The sequence below is a fragment of the Vidua macroura genome, chromosome 2, assembly GCF_024509145.1.
Source record: "Vidua macroura isolate BioBank_ID:100142 chromosome 2, ASM2450914v1, whole genome shotgun sequence".
In the NCBI taxonomy this organism is placed as follows: domain Eukaryota; kingdom Metazoa; phylum Chordata; class Aves; order Passeriformes; family Viduidae; genus Vidua; species Vidua macroura.
Genome location: NC_071572.1, coordinates 85561990 through 85581417, shown reverse-complemented (window position 1 = coordinate 85581417; position 19428 = coordinate 85561990). Strand labels below are relative to the sequence as shown.

The 19428-nt window shown below is 36.2% G+C and overlaps 1 protein-coding gene across 1 annotated transcript in view; it reads right to left on the bottom strand.

Annotated features, from left to right (window-relative positions):
* Positions 1-5128: 5128 nt before the first annotated feature.
* Positions 5129-19428, bottom strand: part of CNTN5 (contactin 5) — a 238293-nt gene continuing 223993 nt past the window's right edge. Inside the window, exons 19-23 of the mRNA XM_053969809.1 lie at positions 16262-16371; positions 9189-9375; positions 8640-8752; positions 7086-7254; positions 5129-5468 (exon numbers count right to left, since the gene is read on the bottom strand). Of these exons, the coding sequence (XP_053825784.1) occupies positions 5365-5468; positions 7086-7254; positions 8640-8752; positions 9189-9375; positions 16262-16371 (683 nt within the window). The 3' untranslated portion in view covers positions 5129-5364. The remainder of the gene's footprint in view (positions 5469-7085; positions 7255-8639; positions 8753-9188; positions 9376-16261; positions 16372-19428) is intronic.

Genomic DNA, 19428 nt, shown 5'->3' with positions numbered 1-19428 from the left:
TGCACCATGGGTAATTTAACTTTTACCAATGTGACTTGAAATAAAGGTAGTATATCCAGAAACAAATCAACAATTTGCTTTTGAGTCTTGTCCAAGTACTAATACCAGGCTTGAGCCTTACCTCTACTGATCATCTGGCAGCCCATGCACTACAGCCTGGTGGTCAGAGCAGGACAGATATTGAGTTATTTTGCCTAAAGTACATATGAAACTTGTTTGTAATTAGAACAAACATACATCTAAAACATCATCATCTAGAATGACTCTCTCCAAAATTATTGATTTGGGTGTATATACTACTCAAGAATAAGGGAATGAGTTATACAAAAGTACCTGGGGCTTCTTTTCCAAGTCATTCAGTCACTCCACGTGACAAACGTTTAAAGAAATATCAAGAAAACTATCCTGTTTTACTACCCTGTCTAAAAAAGTCCCTTTTGTAGAAGATAAGAGATGGTGTCATTATGAAATGAAAATGCTTGTTCAGCCAAAGAGCAGAGCAATACAGCTTTAAGTAAAATTGTTTTTGCTTAATCTTTGATCCAGATATGCCTCAATTGCTTTCAGTATCTTTTTATTCACTTGTTTTCTGTTATGGAAAGGAAATTGAAATATTTTCCCATCTTATTTTCTGTACAAAAAGCAAAATATGCTATGTAACTTTATTTGTGATTAACACATATTGTGCCTACCTTTGCTATTTATTTTGCTAACTGTATTTTTCAGGAGCACTCTCCTGTTTTTGTTCTATAGTTTTTTTAGAATTCATGAGTTTGAGCATAAAAGTGAAAAAAACCCCAACATCAAACCATACCAAAAGGGAGGGTATTTTCCTCTAGCCTGACATATGTATTTCATCATAATAAAAGATGAACCAAAGCATCCCACACTTCTTTATCAGTTTCTTCTGATGACAGAGGTTTCTTATACACACTAACGTGCTTCATTTTCTGACAGCAGAAAAGTGGCACAGGAAGCATTAAGAGCTGCACATCTAAATATTTTTGCCAGTTTGCTCAAACAGCTGACCTGTAAGAACCTTACAATTGACTTGACAGCTGTAAGAAGTAATGTGAATATTGAAATTGTACAATTATCCATAGATTTCTCTATCAGGCTTGTGATGCTTTAATTTATATACACTATCATTAGCTTGTTTAAAGTATTGAAAATATGAACATCAATAAAGACAAAGTCACATCTCTCTCTTTACTGGAACTGAGAAAAAAGTCTTAGAGCAAACTCAGGAGCTGTATTTTTAGAAGCAGCCTGTCTGTCAGCATGCTTAGTGAGGCTGTAATAGCCTAAATTCAATTAACCTGTTGTAGGAAGATGCTTTCATTTTCTCTTATCCTTGACATTGTTTTGCTCAAAAGCACAGGAAATAATTAAGAAGCAAAATGTCTTTCATCTCCAGAGGAACTGAGATGATGGCCATAACAGGGCAAGAGTGTGCTGTAGTTTAGTACTAGTTCTGATAGGATATAGATTTTCAATATGCCTAGTTCTCCACATCAGCAAAATCAGATTATTACAGTTTTCTGTGACATTAATAACTAATTTAATGGAAGTCCTGATAAAATATGGTATTGAAGCCATAACCATTTTTTAATTGAAGTCTCAGTTCAAATGACTGTGGCAATGTATTTTTATTTTCAGGATGGGCTTTTTGACTTTGTACTGTGTTGCAAAGTCATTTAACATAAATATGCATTTCATAAAGGACTGACTGGGGATTATTAAGAGCTCAAATAAAACTAACAAAAAATATTTGCTATAATTGGGTTATCCATTGTTGCATTTTTTTTTTCTCAAAAGGGTATATGTATTTTTGAAAGATATTCTATTGTGGTTAGTCACACAAAGTATTTCAAGTATAAGACAAAGCAACTGAACTTTTCAATTGAACATGACATGACCACACTGTGCTTTTGTGCCTCCCTGTAGAGGCATGGGGTGTAAGTGACACTTGACAGAACATTACAGAGAAGGCCCAGAAACTATGTAATAACTCAGTACATTGAGGATTTACCTTGGTGACCTCCTTACAAAGCTCTTCTTTTCATGGAAATTATAGAACGGTTTGAGTTGGAAGGGACGTTAGAGATGATCCAGTTCCAACACCCTGCCATGGCAGGGACACCTTCAGCTATCCCAGGTTGCTCAAAGCCCCATCCAACCTGGCCTTGAACACTTCCAGGGGTGGGATATCCACAACTTCTGTGGGAAACCTGTGCCAGAGTCTCACCACCTTCCTAGGAAAGGTTAGATTTCCCTAAAATCTAATATAAATCTCTCTTCTGTTCATGACTTTTTAAAGAAAGAGAATCTTTATCTCTGATGCTAAATTGCAGATTTATATTGCACTTTTCATTAGGTGTAGTTTCATTTTGAGAATTCAGGCCTTCTTTTACCTTCCAGTTATTTAGCTGTAAAAAAAAATTTACCTGGGAAATCCAAAATTTAGGTGAATTTAAAATGATGCCAAAAATTATTTGATTTTAATGTCCACATTTTCCAAATTCACCATTGCAGATTCATCTCTTTCTTCTTGAAAATCATGTAATTTAAAGGTTCTTGCTGCTGAAAACCAAACAATTGTGTCACCTTGGACTCTATGAGTATAACTGAGGAGATGACAGGAGATAAGATAAAAGTCAATAAAAAGAGAATAATTTATTAAAAAGATCTAATGTTACAAGAACAGTACACAGAAACTATTATATTACTGTGTCTTCCACATTGTATATACCATTATATATAGCATATATACAGATTGTATACAATATATCCAACATTTTGATATGGGCCATGACAGCAACTTTCTTTTGGTCTGTGAAACAAGGTTTCTTTCTAATTATTTTTTTTTTCTGAACAAATCCTGTGACATTATACAAAAATACAGTCTCCTCAGTGACGCCAGACTGCACTATTACAAGCTTTTACATGAAAAAGGAAAAAGCTTCCCCTTGCAACTAAAAATGTCATGATAAGGAAACATCTTCTACAAAGTAACAAATAGGTAATACATAGGTACTTAAACATTTAAAACATGTTTATTAATATATTTAAGATGCAAAATACTTATTCTCTTCATGTTGAATATAAAACATACCTCCTTTTGTCCCTGCAATACAACTAGATTACCTGATGGTATGTTCAGTATTTCTATTTGTATCTTCATACTAGAGAGGGAGATGTGTCTAGATGGAGCTCTGTCTCCTTATCAGAATTTTTCTTCCTATAAAGCATATCCATTTATTGTTATCAGAATGTTTAACCAAATGCCACCAGCAGTGAATATAGCCTATTTGAATACTCTGAAATGAACTGCATTGGCAAGCAACTGTATAAAAAAAATAGAGGAAATTATGCATAACTAATTTATAAAATAGCCATTTGACTTTTTGGTTCATCACTTTATTCTTATTTATTTTGACATTTTGGCAGATGATGGATTGCTGATGCAGGCTCTCTGCACAGTAGCAATGCGGCTGTTTTACAAGGGACAGCAGGTAGTTATTCTCTATGAGTTTGCTCTAGCAGCAAGGTACTTTACACCTTCCTTTGATCTCAAAGGCTTTTCCGGAAGCAGAGATATAGAAGGCCTCTTTCTATATATCTACAGTCAATTCTTAGCTAACTATCCTGCATTTGTTTTCTGAGCAACATGGCGACTTAAGCAATTTTAAAAACCATTTTTTAAGAAAATTATTTAAAATATTAGTGGGTAGCAAAGACTTCAGTTGAACCTCCTCTGAAAAATTTTACTGATAAAATATTCAAGAGCAAAAATATTTAGTCATTATCAGCTTTTCACCTTCTTATCTCTGTTGTGCTTTTTTGGTTGCTATTTTGAAGCAGATGAGAAAAAGCACAGTTGCAGTGTATTATCTAAATGCCAAAAAATATTTTGCTAGTGAATCGGAAAATTAAGAGCATTTTGAATTGGGAACCCATCGACTAAAATAGGTTTTCATCAAAAGTTTTAGAGGGATAGACAACTAGAAGAACTACGCTATTGGGACTTTCATGTTAACCATTTTTGACTTGATTCTTCCCAGGCAGTGCAATGTTTTTCCTAGGCACAGTCCCCAGAGGTATTAGCAAAATGCTGCCCTTCATAACACTGTGCCCACCATGATTGTACAAACATCCACGCCATCTTCCCTGGGAGTCATTTTTCCTCAGGTTCCAGTACATGGGAAGGTCTTCCAATGTAGAAAAATTGTCCAAATTGTGAGTAAAAAATTGTCAGGTACAGCAAAAAGTGGGGATTAGAACTGATAGCACACAGTACCTACAAGAATAATCTCCAGTAAACTATAGAAATGGAGCCAATTAGATAAATAATTGGAATGATGCTCTGTAGCATTTTTCCAAGTATTTTTTGTCAGAAACAAAATTCTCAAAATATATCCTACTGCAGTCTGTAGATATATGGATAATGCCATTCTGAAAAGCATAGAATGCTACCAAAAATTGGACTCAGAGGAAAAAGAAAGTTACACCTGGGAAGTGATTGGGAAAAGTAGACTTATCTCCTTGCATTGCTTTATTTCTCCTCTTAGTAGCTTAATGTATATAATGTTTAAATGCCCAGTGGAATTTTCATTGTCATCTGCAGTAGGAATTGATTTCTTATTTTCTACTGAAAATTCCATTGGACATGAAAGCTTGTGATATTTGACAAAAACTGACTGGTTTCCTCTTAAGCTTGTATTTAATAATTTTCCATTTACCTAGTAATAAAATAAATGGATTTTCTGCTCCATTTTGCTATGTTCTGGGGTAAGTTGTCTAGTATTTCATTGACAATTCCTTTTCCTAAATGTATACGTATTATATATTTTCAGAGCAAGTTATTCTTTAATTTTGCAGAGGTCTTTGTATATAAAATGTGTTTTTCTTCCTTGTGAGTAGGAGCAACCAGCTGTATCAAACTTTTTTCTATACTTAGAAAAGGATTTCTTTTCTCCAAACCATACAGGTGTACTACACTAGACACCACCCTTTAAACACCTGATGATGCATGACTGGGTTCACCAAATTTGAACCTATTAAAAAAGGGAAATACATATGACAGAAATTACCTTTGCTTACAAATGTTTATTACATACAATCTGCATATCTTTGGGCCAAGAAGGGTCTCCTCCCCAGAGGACTTTTACAAATAAAGAAGAGATAAAAACCTGATGAATTATTGACCGTGTCTCCAACACTCCTCTAAGTGCAGCACAGGCATTTTGATGGGTCTTTAAGTATTAGCTTGAGTTTTCAGTTTCTCCACAGACATAAAACTCCATCCCTTGGTGTCATCAAGTTAAAGCAAACAAATAACAACATCAACAAATTCTGCAGCCTTCACCATGAGGTCGAAGGTACCATCAATGCCAAAAGCAGTGTTACAGAGGATGAGGAAGTAGACAACACATGTAAGGTGGACTGAGCACTTGTTACTTTCCCTCCTGAAATGAAAAGCAAAGAAATTAAAGAAAAAAAATATGCAAATGGTCCTCAATACATTTAGATATTAGCTTTTGCCCAAATTTATATCTTTTACCCTCAGCAAAAGACTAATTTTTAGGCAATGGATTACTGTATGAGAACTGCAGTCACAAAATGGGCTCCCTGCACAGATGGGATTTTATGATGATACCTACAGCAACTTGCTGGATCCTCATATTCAGTCTGCAAATTAATAGGAAATTCCAAAAGGATATATGGTTTTGCGTCTTAATCTTCAAAACAGCATTAAGCTGCAGAAGCTGCCCTGAGTTACAAATTTTTGTTCCAGAACAAGGAATGAAAGCTAGTCCTTGATCCCTAGCCTTGTCCAGAGGAAAAAGTGGTCTTTGGCCCATTAGTGCAGTGTTGATTTTTGATCACAGCACTCTCTTAAAAGGCCATACTAAGGGGAACTGTGCTCTGGGGTAGTAGTGGCAACAAGATGGGAAGGGAACCAGACTGGGTTTCTTTGGACAGCAATTGTCCTAAATGAAACAAATGTGAAATGCATAGTCTAATTAGATGGAGGACTTTGTGGCCTAGTATTATGATATACGAAATAAATATTCCATGGGGTAGGGATTAGTGTCTTCTTCATTCTGATGATAGCACTGCAGTTTGTGACCAGACTAGAGCTGAAATTGTAGTTCTAGATTGAAGTTTCAGGGTCACACCTTTTGGTTAGTGCACCTTAAGGATCAAAGAACAATATTTAATAAAATTTTAAAGTGTTATCAGAAGGTCATAATTAAAATGTCTTGTTGTGTTTAGGCAAAGATTATGTTATTTCTTTGTTGTTCTTGCCACTAATCCTCCCATCCCTTTTTTACCTTTGTAATATTGATATTTTAAATTCTTTCAGCATATCACAGTAGCTGAGGAGAGAGCAGCTAGACATCATAATTTACCTAATGATAACACTTTAATACTGCTACAAGTTAATAATTAAATAAAGTAATAATTGTGCAAGGGAGTCACTGGAATTTACAGAGAAATTCAGCTTATTCTCAAGCAGGCATGTACACTGAGGTCAGCTACCTAAATCCAAGACACTTAAGCTGTGTTACATAGTACACCTCTGGCTGGTGGTACAAAACGATGTGTGTATCCCCTAAGTCCCACACCCCATCTTTCCAGTTCTGTTTGGGATGCCTTAGGACATTGCAGATGTCCTTAGGTGCTCATGTCTTAATACTAAAATTCAGATGATTAGCTGAATTGCTGTCAAGGCTCCAGTGCTAGTCTCTATGGATCGCATCCCAGCTGACTATATTGCTGTTTCAGACACTAGTGCACATATAAACATCTATAGCTCAGGTAGGTTTTTAGATGTTATCCTCAAAAGGGAGAGGTTTCCTATAAATCATCTTTGTTCATCAGCCTCCCATGGTTGCCTCAGATGATCTTAAACATCCCATGTGTCACTAAATACCTTTGTTTCTAAAGAACTAAAGACTCAGACCAATGCTTTTATTTAATAGCTAAAGAATTGTGAGAACATTGTTTTTATGGTAGAGAATAAGAGTTAATGAGCATTGCTATAATCACCATGCTTTCAAATATAAGTGTAATCTTACCTGAAAAAGATGGAACTCTGATCTGGGGACTTGCAGTACCATCCCCTCCTTCACTGACTGCACAGACCTCAATGATGTAGACCCCAACATCAGGAAGAAGTACCACTGCAGAGGTTTTCTGTGTTTCTATAACTTGGCTATTGCTCTGGCCCTCTTGCCGAAATAACACCTGTGGTGGATAAAGTAGATACTGGTCACAGTGGTCATTCAAGCTCTGTGCCAGACATTTAGATAGCACAATCACTGCAATGATAACAGTTTCATGCTTTCATTAGGGATTTCTTGACATTGTATTTGAATAGACTTTGCTTTTACTCTTCCCTTCCTGTAGTGGCTTCAAAACAATAATAGCAAAATATTATAGAGATTCATGAATGTGAAAGCACATAGATTATGACCTAGAGCAAAGACAGAGGATTTACTCTCTTCAGCATTAGGTGTCGCACAACTTTATCTCCAAAATTTCAAAATGTATTTTGAGTTCCATTTGGGTCAAATTCTTATCCCAAATTTCATGTTGATATTCACATTTTTGGATCAAGAACTCAACTTCAAATGTAAGGAAAATAGCCTGAATAATGTATTTATTGTGTTTACCCTAGCTGGCTAAATCCACTGACAACAGATCAGATCTGTCCCTGCATTTCCTGTGAAACTCAATACAAATTTATAGTGTGTGGGAGGAAAGCAAGTCAGCACGTAGCTGTCTTTTCAGTATTTCTGCATAAGAGTTTCTGCTCCCAGAGAAAATTGAAAAGGTCAGAGAGGTGTGAAAAACCAAAGAAGTCAACTCTGCTATTTCAGAATATCAACTATTTTGATAAAGGTTAGAACAGTTTTTGGTTATTTGAACCATTTTATACTTTCTCAGTGATATTTCCTGATGTATCAGAGGAGATATGAGATTGTAGTCCATCAAAATGATTTGATATGGGCTCTGAAAAAACCCAGACTCCACACTCTCTAAAAACACTGAAATCATTCGATATTTATTTAAGGTATTGCAGTGAATTCTGATTTTATGACTTGTTATTTAAATGCTAATTGGATTTTAATCTTTAAAACTTCGAAACTTTAAATTCCAGAGGTTACCATCAGTGCTGTTGACCATCACTAACATGATCACAAAACAAACTGAAGTACTTGTGTTTCTGCTTCAAAAAAATATTAATTTTAATGTAAATTAAAGATATGTCATTATTCTGCCTTTCTCCAAATCCTACTGCAAACACAGTTGAATTGAAGAGTTATTAGGAATTTCATTGCAGTCTGGTATTATTAATAGCCATTGCTGACTCAGAGAGGATGGACTGACCCCCTGAGATAGAGGGGAGTCAGATAGAGTTTGGTATTTGAAAATCACAACACAAAAATATGTTGGGACATGTCTCTCATTTTAATTTTATTTATTGCTTCTCACAGTGAGAGCTGTTTGGAGACAGTTTATAGAGAATGCTTCACTTGCACAGGGGAACAAGAAAGGGAAAAAAGCCAATAAAGAAGAGGAGCAATTTCTTGGAAGAGAAGGGTGAGCAAGGAAGGGGAAGCACTAACCTTGTATCCCATTACATCAGATTCATTAGCTAGAGGTCTGACTGGCTCCCACCCAAGAGACACATGTGAGCCATCCTGTATCCACATAATATTGCCTGGCGCTTGGCTGGGAGCTGAGAAGAAAAAAAAAAAAAACATGTACACATATATATTTTTATAGGTAGTTTCTTTAAAAACAAAAGAAAAATATTTTAGTCTCTTTATATTTAAAACTGGTAGTGTTACCAGGCTTCCAACTCTAGATGGAAAATTTATGATTTTTTTTTCATCAGGAGTGTAACTTAGTAGATTATAGTGTATTTATTCCATCCACCCCACTAATTACATAAAGCTTATGAACTTGAGCTCTTTTCTCTCCCTTTGCACAAAATGCCTTGTTTTCTAGGAAATTAACCTTTGTTATGAATGCAAAGTCATATGAATTTATGTCTAAACATCAAAGCAATAAATTATTCTTGATTATTATACATTCTTAATAAATAAAACACCAAGGGGACAGAGGTTGCTCCCAGATTTCTTCCTTTTAGCAAAGGTACTGAGATTACTTACGGGATTTCTTGGTTGCTACATGCACAGCAGTGCTAGGTGGTCCATACCCTGCAGCATTGTATGCCCTCACTGTTAGGTGATATAATGTGTTTCCTTCTAATCCTGTCAGGAGGAGGGATGACTCATTTCCCTCTGTTTTGACCTTTTCTGCTGCTTCTTCCTGCTGCATGTCCTTCCAGTAACCAACCTGCCAACAAGCAACAAAATGAAGGATTGATATAGGCACCTGACAAGCTCATGCTGCCAGATGCTTGTGCTTATTATCCTGTGGAGGGTATTTTTGCCATTTATGTCTTTTTCTGATTATCAGACCCCTTTAAGCATATGGGATTTGCAGCTTGACCTCAAGCCATTCAGTGCTCTCTTCTCCAAAATGGCAAGACATGGAATATTGTGGTGTGACCTGGAGCACATGGAAGAGGTTACTGTAAAACAGAAGAGGAGAGGGTGAACTTTGTCAGGGAGAGCTCATCATTGAAAGACAACATTCAAGGAGAACTCATCCTCTGGTAGGTCACCAGAATACCTACGTTCACCCTGGAAAACTCTGACTGCATCAGTTAAGTGTTGTGAGCAATATTCCCTTGGCCTGGTGCAACTCAGATCCAGATTTCTTATCAGTCCAATGAATAGGCAATGATAGAACAATGATGGAAATATTTTAATCATCTGAAAAAGCTTAACAGAAGAAAAAGGAAGAAATGGATTCAGTTTTAGTTCTTGGATATAAACAGGTTTCTGGTAAATGAAGTTTTGATGGTATGCTTATGCCCATCCTTTTCAGACATAAAATGAACCCCTAAATGATCTTTGGTGGTTCTTAATACTTATTCTCTAATATCTTTAAATCTATCATAATCTCAAAGAAGTTATAAAGCTGAACTGAGAATCTGGCCAGCCTTTTTCTCAGGGACCAAGCACTTGCAGGGTGTAAGTGGAGAAAATGTATCTAGGCGCGCTACACAAGTAAGGCAATTCTCATGGGGCCCTATTTTGCCTAACAGGAGATGTCACTAATGTGCCATTCAAAGACCTATACTCAGCTTACTTTTATTCATGCTGAGACCTACTTGCTTTTCTTCCACATTTTGACCATTTGTGTGAAGTTGGTTATTTCTTAATAAGTTATTTACATTGTATTGGGATAATTTTTCCTCTGAGAAAAAAGGTCATGGACAAGACAGAACTCTTGAGAATGTCTTCCAGGAAATAGTGAACCAAAAAAACCCCAAGGGGTTCACAGGAAAATAAGACTGATGAGGACGATGCTGACCTTTTCTAATTGCATTAGGACTGCCAGAAAAAAAGATCTGGTTGCAAAAATATACATTTGAGGTCCTATATTTACTTGAGAAAAGTACTCTGTTAACTTTGATTGAGGGTATATTTGTGTCAGCTCACAGTCCGCTCTTTCAACTGTAAAATTCAAGTATTTGTCTTTTTTGTGTGTGCCTGCATTATCTCATGTAAAAAAGCTGTTGCTTTAATTCTTAGATCAATTACAGCTCAGTTCACAAATCTAACTGCAGTCACCACTTGTTCTGAAAAAAGTGTGATTCACTGAGGTATTTTGCTGGATGAATACTTGACCAAAGCTACTGATATCTGAAATAACACCTATTCATAGTCAGTTTTCTTTTCTTGAAAAGAAAAAGGAATGAAAAACCGTTTATTCACATCCTACTATTGAATCTACAATGCTTATTATCTCTTGATCAGTCAGATTCATTTTACTCGTGATGCATCTTAACAAATTTGATGTACAAATGGTGAGAACCGCACAGTATTGAACACTGTATGAACAGGCAGTGAGGGGGAACATGTGTCCTGGAGACCCTATCATCCAGACCCTGCAGTCTGCTGGAGATCCAACAAGAAAAGGATCAGAAAGGAAAAGGGAGTTGACTAAGCTTACACAGGTGAACATTAACAGGGGTGGAAATGAAACTGAATTTTTTCTCCTTTTTCTAGAAAGCCAGGAGCAAAATTACAAGTAGCTGTGTTTATTCACAGGACACATCATGTCTCATGCTAATGAAATGTTCATGAATTAACTTTGATCTCTTTATTTTTTTTTTTTTTTCTTTTGTGGTAACACATGCTAACATCAACACATAACACATTCGTTGATGACCAAAGGAAATAAAAGAAGTAGTTATAAAACAAAGAAATTCCAATGACTGTTGACTGAGGTAGATGGTGTAGGGATTTACACTGATTTGAACTGAAATGGAGGTACTTCAGATGTCTAAAAGTGAGAGATGTATCTTAAAATAGAGGGTTTGTTTATTTACTCTTCTCTGTGTTTGCTGGTTCTTTTTAAAATCTTATTTTCTGTAACTTTAATTTAAACTTCTCAGAAGGGATCTATAACATAGAACAGGTTTTCATAGTAACCTGTTTTGATAACATTGAATATTGATAATAGCATGAAGCATGAAGCATAAATCATAAAAAAGTAGTCCATATTTGAAAACTGAAAGAAAAAGGGGGGAAGAAAGCATTTTGTCTGTTTAATGCATTCTTGTTTGTGAAATTTTACATTTTCTCTGGACTTTCTGTTGTTTTTAGCCCAATAATAGTAAACTTTGATACCTGATTTCCAGAGATCCATCCGTTTGAGCTGGAGAGGAGCAACCTACTTTGCTCTGATCATGGGTTAAGCAATAGTTAAAGTAAATCTTGGTAAAAAAATAATTTCTGTCTAAAATTCTTCTACCTCTGATACTTGCAGACCACTTCCTTGAAATTTTAAGTTAAAAGGTATCTTAAATGATACTACTCTTTTCTCTAAGATGGTTTCTAGGTTATACAGTCCTGTCATAGGTTCATCTGATCTAATTGCAGGTCATCTTCATTATTGTAGTAAAGTCAGAGTTACTGGCTGAATATTCTTCCTGTTGACCACAGAAAATTAAAGCTACAAATTAAACATATCAAGTAAGAGTCTAAATTAAGTAGAATTTCTGTCTTGCTTTTCTAGGCTGTGGTTAAAATATCCATATGCTCTTTCTAAATTACCTCAAGGTGTATTTCACTAAATTAAAAGAAAAAAGATCCAGTATCATGTAGATAAAATTATCCATTCCATCATAAAAATAGATAAAGTGCAACTGAAAAACAACAAAATATTGAGCAATTCACTTTGTAATGCCATAATAAGGTTTTATTAAATAAATAATACAATAAACCAAATTATTATGTCAAATAATCCTCTCTGAAAATGGCACTCAAGATTTTTTTTTATATTCTATTTTTTTTTAATTTTTTGATTTTATTTATTTGTTTGCTTCAAGTTGCTATTTTGATTGCATTAATCAAACTCTTATCCCTTAGAGGAACTCCAGCAAAAAACACATGAGCTTTTTCAGTAATACTTAAGTATTAGCCTTGTCCTTCTGGAAAAGAAAAAAGAAACCCAAAATATCTTTTCTTCCAGTGAGTAATTCTTTCTGTTTTCCTTCCTTACCAGTAGTGAACGAAAAAGGAAATATTGCCTCAGGCTCAAATAGATTTTATAACCTTCAGTTTATAAATTCCAAACAATAAGTACGAACAACACACTATATTTTTTCCGCAATTCTAACGAAATTTTTGAGCTGCTTCTACTTTATCAGACTGTAGCTGGCATATATTTAGTAAGGTCGGGCGGACAGCTGACAAACCTGTACTGAAGGCAGGAATAATATGTGCTTTGGAAGATGCAAATGAGGGCAGCAAACCTTGAATAAAACTCATGTGACATAACATTGCCTTTCAAGGATGACAATGTGAAATTGGACAAGTTCCTTTGCCTTTCATTACTCCTTAGTACAAAGTGCAAGCGGGGCCAGAGTGAAAGTGGGTCACCGTGAACTTGTCCACATTTAGTAAATATTCTGTAACTTTGGTTGATTAAAGCCCAGACATTCAAGTGTTAAGAAAATAGCTGCCCCTTCTATAATGCTGTTGCCAAAAGGCCAGAAATGTGGAGACTGTGTAGGAAGTTGTCACTGCTATCATGACCACAGCCAGAATACGAATTGAGACATGAAAGCAGAATGGCTAGTCAGATTGTTTTGCATGCAGATTGAACTGAAGGCAGCTTTTTACTTGTGTCCCATAATAATTCTATGTTAGGAAAGAAATGAAAAACTGAAAAAAGCTAATTCATCCTTTTATCAAAATTACTGGATTTCTGTGCATTATCTATTATTTGCTGTTTGTGGATAAGGGAGTACTAAGGCTTTGTTTTCCACTGCACTGAACAAATGATGAGCTTTCAGAATCAGTTTTGAAATTGAGAGTTTTCCCAACAAGTGAAAGAGACTCTTAAGAAAGTAAATAATATGGAAAACATAAAGCTGTTCTGTACTTCTGGGTTTTTTTTTTTTTTTTTTGTGGAGGGTGGATTTTAGCCCCAGTATCTTCCTACACAGACTCCTTTCCTTTTTGCACTATGGGGATGCTTTAAAGGCAAACTGTCAGTATGTTAGGAAAATTGGGCTGATAGTGTGGATCTAGTGTACTTAAGTGAATATTATAATACACTGACTCACTGTACTGATCCTATAAATCATTACCTCCTTTTTGATGAAATCCTTCCCAAAAATGGAATTTAAAAGATCTAGCAATACCATCCTAAGAAGTTATTCTCACCTGCTGAATTGTGCAGAACAGCAACATTTACTTTTATATTTACTGAGTAAATGCTGCTCAGACTGTAATCATTCCTGTAAGGATGGAGGCGAGTAAATTACTCCATGGAAGATTTGTCTGTCAGAAAGTGGGCAGAGGAATTCTGGCTAAATGAACAGAGACAGAAAGAGCGGGATGGGGATTGGTAGGATGGGGAGGAAAAAACACCCTTATCTCCCCAGATAAAGGTAGTACCTTAAAAAGTATTAGTACTTAGAAGGCTCCTCTAATTCCTGCATGGGAGGAGGTGAAAGGGAGCAGTGACCTTTTTTTTATATTTCATTTTTTTTTTGGTTAGGTCAATTGCAGGTCCTTGGCTTGAAATATTTACTCTGTAATCTTCATGCCATAATCCTAAAATTGGTGTACAGCAGAGTGAGTAGCCAAATTATTAATAAGGTTCACTGTTAGTAACTTCTCCTGTATTAATGGGCATTTTCAGATTTGTACCTGAGAAATCTGTGAGAGATGTAGAGCTGTCAAGTATTACTGTTTGGGTCAGAGTATGCCAAACTCCAAAGGTCAGAGCACATTCCAAATACAGAAGACCACCTCTGACACAAAGCAAGCCCACTGTCCTACCTGTAACAGCCATCTATTGCTAGGACACACCTGTAGAGCTAAGGGAAGTGTTATGTGACAAACAAGTAAATGCAAAAATCCATTCACATTATGAAAGGATAAGCTTCTAGGGAAATAAATTTCAATTTTAGAAAGAAAACCTATTTTTTATTTTAAAATATGTAATGCAAAGTTAATAGAACATTTTGAGAATTATTTTGATCGATGGAATGAGGATAAGAGTGAAAACAGTAGGTATAATTTAAAAGATGTTAAGATAGCTGAGAAAAAAAACCAAACCAGACACCTTTCTGAAAAGAAAAAAGACAGGGTGCAGCAAGTAAGTTATTTCAGATGATAAAAGACTGGTCTCAAGATTGAAGTTGGCTTACTAACAAGTGGAACACTTCAACATGGAGAGGACTAGCATTTGCAAGATGAATATCATCTCTATCAGATACAGTTTTGTTCTCTTTATAAATAGCAGATTTAAAGGTAAAATGGTCAAATATAACTTTTGCTGCATGAGGCAAGCTATGTGCAAAGGAATAGAATATTCATTATATATTTAATATAAGAAAGAAGTGGGAGAAAAGAACAATGAAAGAAAACTGACAGAGGGTTAGCAGAGTTCAGCATGCAGACGTAGATGGAGCAAGACCTAAACAAATGCTAGACCTGAGGGGACATGCCAAAGTCACAGCCCATTTGCAAGGTGCTAGATATTAATAGAAATATTGCTATCCAATATATCAACAGGCTACAGAAACAGGTATAAAAATATTAACAGGCTGCATCTGAGATATGAGGTAAATGTTGTCCTGGTTGTGGCTGGCCAGCCAGAGGCTGAGCTGGAGAAGGTGCTGACTCTGGTGCTGCCCAGACACCTACATTTCCTTCCTAAGGCTATCAGTGACAGCCACCAGTCCCTGTAGTTGCCCAGAGATGCTACCAGGGAGACACCCTATGCTAGTAGATCACAAGTTATCTTTTGATATGCATGCACCCACATGCATGATTGGTGCCTACCTTAGACCTACATGTTTACTCTCTTTTCAATGTTACTGTAGAAAATCAGGAATGAGTCAGCACTCATTCAGACAAAGGTCTAAAGCAAGACAAATAGCCTGCATCCCAAAATCTGTTAATTTGGTTTAGCTGGACTATTTAATGAGGATCAGCACAGCCTGATCCACAAAGTGGATTGTGGTGGTGGCCCAAAAGAATAGACAGGTGTGCTAATAGATCTGATCTGTTCCTGGAAGTTTGGATTGTAAACTGTATCCAAAAGTGCAAGGAGGTCCCTTGACAGGGTGGGTTCACTCTCCCAAGTCAGGAAGGGCTGTCTCTAAGCAGCGCTTTATTTATGGATTGTGCAGCTGCTGCTTCCCTGCTGACATCCTGTTGTTACGGTCTGCCCAGCAGATGTCCCTCGGCCGCTGTGGGATGAGAATACATGGATGCAGAGGCTCTCTCCTTTCTCTGTCCTGATTGCTGTCAGTAAATAACAAGTTTGAACTGGTCTCTTAGAGCTGGAGACAGTCAATACCTAATTTTCCCCAGCCTGTGAATGATGCATGCTGGGTCACTTGCAGTTCTTTCAGCTCTTTCTGAAGTGACAAAGAGTTCTTACAAGAACTGGTGTTGAACAGTTTTCAAGCACAAATAAATAAAAAATGTTCTGGTGCTACAGCTGTGACTGTTGTTCCACAGCCAGTGGTATGTAGACTAAAACGAGAAAAATTCCTATTGAAGTTTCACTACTGCACATGTTAACAGAATGCAACACTCTCAAAAGCAACAAGACTTCTCATTATGATATTCTGTGTTCATACCTCGAATCCCTGTGGTCTTCCTAGACTTTCTTTAATATGTTTCCACGCAACAAGAATCTCTGATACAGATAAACTCGTAGCTTTGACATCGATGGGAGCAGCAGTGGGTTCTGTATTAAGAAAAATTGAAACAATAAACCTCCACTGTAACAGCTTGTATTTATCAAAAACACTCCATCTGAAACTGTCATTTACTTCCTTTATTCTACCTTAATACTTGCAAGAAGGTATGACACTTAGGGGGAACATGAAAAACTGAACAAGATGAAGAGATTATTATTGTTGTATTTCTTTATTTGTGTCATGCTACATCAATATCTCATCACTGATGATGGGTGCAGCAAACTGTGACAGAATCTCTTGTCTGTGATTTTTTTAAACAGCTTTAATATTTGTATATGTGTCCCCTGCCTCCACACACCCCTTTCACAGCCCTAACTGCAGCTGTAAACGGAGCATTCATTCTATTTGTGGCTTCTTAGTGCCATTCTGTCAGCTCAGGATGAGCAATGCCTTGCTGGGGTGCTCAGTCAGTCCTGCCCTGGGGCAATACTGAGTAGGAAGTGATACCCAGCAATGTAGTGAAATACTATGTGAAAGATTCTTTTTATAAGACTATGTTATTATATCCTCAAAGTCACAGGCACCGGTGTTTGGGATGTACGACCTTCTCTCTGCTGTGGAGCATTTACTGTTTTAGGCCTTGGGTGCACATTTTTATAAAGGCACCAAGACCTAATGTCCGTCCCTCTGATTACCTGTGTTTGTTTCGATTGGACCTATGTTGTTGTTTCTATCTCCATGCTATTTGTAAAACACTCTGCAGTCCTGATCTCCTGATTAGCTGGAACAGATAATCCTTTCTGTCCTCCAGCCTGGCTGGGTGCCCTTTGGTGATGCTGAGGCATGGCCAGGATGCTCACTGAAGCTATAGGGTGCTTTACACACCACACTTGCCTAACAGTGTAGTCACAGGCATGTTTGCCTTTGTACTTTCACATCAATGAATGCTTTATAGAGGCCCAGCATCTTTCAGTGGTTGGGGAGTTGAGTAAAAGTCCCCAGATATTTGCCATGACAGGCTACTGAGCACCCCACCACTCAGTTGTATCACCTCTTACAGTACACTGGGAGTGATGAGTCCAAAAATTGTCTTGTAAGAGACTGGCACATGAGTCAAGGAAATCTTGTGGGTCTTTGGCTTTATTACCTAAGCATGACTAAAAACTTTCTTAAAGACAAGCTGTGGATGCAAGGCTTCTACATATACTGTGCAGCACACAATAGGGCATTTCTCCACCTTTTTGGTGTAGTTTACTTAGCAAAAATGTGAATTCACATTCACCTCTAGTCACAGAACCTATGATTTCTTCCTTGGCCTAATGTTCCAAATTACATTTCTAATATGTTGATCTGCTCCTGAAGGGCAGGCAGAGGTCTTGGTTTTATGTCACTGAGAGACACATCAAAGAGCTTTATGAAAAATGGGGTTTTGGGGACTTGTTTAATGGGTTTGCAGAAAAGCAGTCTCCTTACAGAACAGTCTGAGATAAAATTACATATTTTTCTCAGTGATCAAACCACCTAATATGTAAGATACCTAGTATCAGTGTTGACTCATTAACTATCGTCCTTTCTCTGCAGATGTTGTTCTAGCACTGTTGCCCTACAAATATTTTTGACATGGTTCATCCCTTTTGATGTCAGACTTTTAATGTTTGTTATTCTTTTTTGATCTCTTTTTTAATTTACATCTGAAGAAAATAAGTCATTCTGATGTGATACGAAGTGGTGTTTGCCAACAATGAGCATTACTAATAAGTATAAAATATGTTTGGAACTCTTTAGGTAATAAAGAATAAAAAAATATGTTCAGGAATAAGAGAAATGATCTTTTGAATTCAATACTGAAAGAATTGCATTATGAAGAAATATATTGCTCACAACATGATTTTTTGTTCAACAGTTACATCCTGCTTTCTATTTTATGTACTACTAAGATTTGTGTGGCAAAAGCTATTTTCTAGTTTTTGTATTATTGAAGCAATTACCTTGTTGTCAGAAAAGATTGCAGTGGTATAAATAATTTGATATGTACACAAAATGTTGGTTAGCAGACTTTACATTTTCTATAAATGCAGGTATCATTTCCTCTTCATAGCAGTCAGTAGGAGTGGTTTATACATTGCTTGAATGTATAAATAGAATATTATCTGATATTTTTTAAAAATGTTTTCAACAAATGGAGCAGAAATAGTTTGGATTTTTTTTTTTTATGTGAAGAAAATGTATTTCTCACATATTCAGAAATAATTCACTGCAGTTTCATTGATATTAGACACTGAGAATAGTGTTCAGCAAAACAGCAGAAATTATATTTTTGGGAATAAGATATAGGATGACTGTCTGAAAGTTTTTGGAGACTAAATAGCATTTTTTATTGATTCAGATATGATGAGGACCATATAATTTCTGGTGATATAATACAGTCTGTGGTTCACTCCAATGTCATAGGTTCTCTGTATCTTAAACTAATGATAAGTTTCATAGGTTCACTAGCTTTTTCTTTTACGGTCACTGATGTTATAATCATATTATTTTCTTCAGATCCTGTTATTATGCTAAACCTATAGGTGTCTACCTAAGGTCATATTTCCTTAAGAAAGAAAAAAGGCCATCTTTAATAGTCTCTTTAATATTCCCTGTTTGAATTAAAGATGCAGTACAGCAAATTCTCATAAGGCTGTGTGCAATGTCCATGAAACACTGTCTTTCCCTGTGCTGCAATCACACTTTAAAGAAACATGATCAATATGTAGGTCTTTGGGATGGCTGTAAAATGGCAGGACATGGATTTACACTAATTTCATTGCTAATGTTCAGACAGGGAATCCTGAATTTTGACACTGGAAAGTAAAGAAAAGAATCAGTTACTAGCCCTCAGTTTGTTGTACCTGTTTATGACTATAAGCTGATCTGTTTTCCTGAAATATTAATCCTTAAGGATTTCCACATGATCTACCTTAAAAAACAAGTTCAAGAGCCTACTCAAATTTATGTTGTTTTAATTCTTCTGTGAAACAGAGCCTCAGTCAGGACTACTCAATCAATCACTTCGTATCTGTTCAGTTCTTATTTTGATTCCAAAAAGGATTTCAACAGAATAA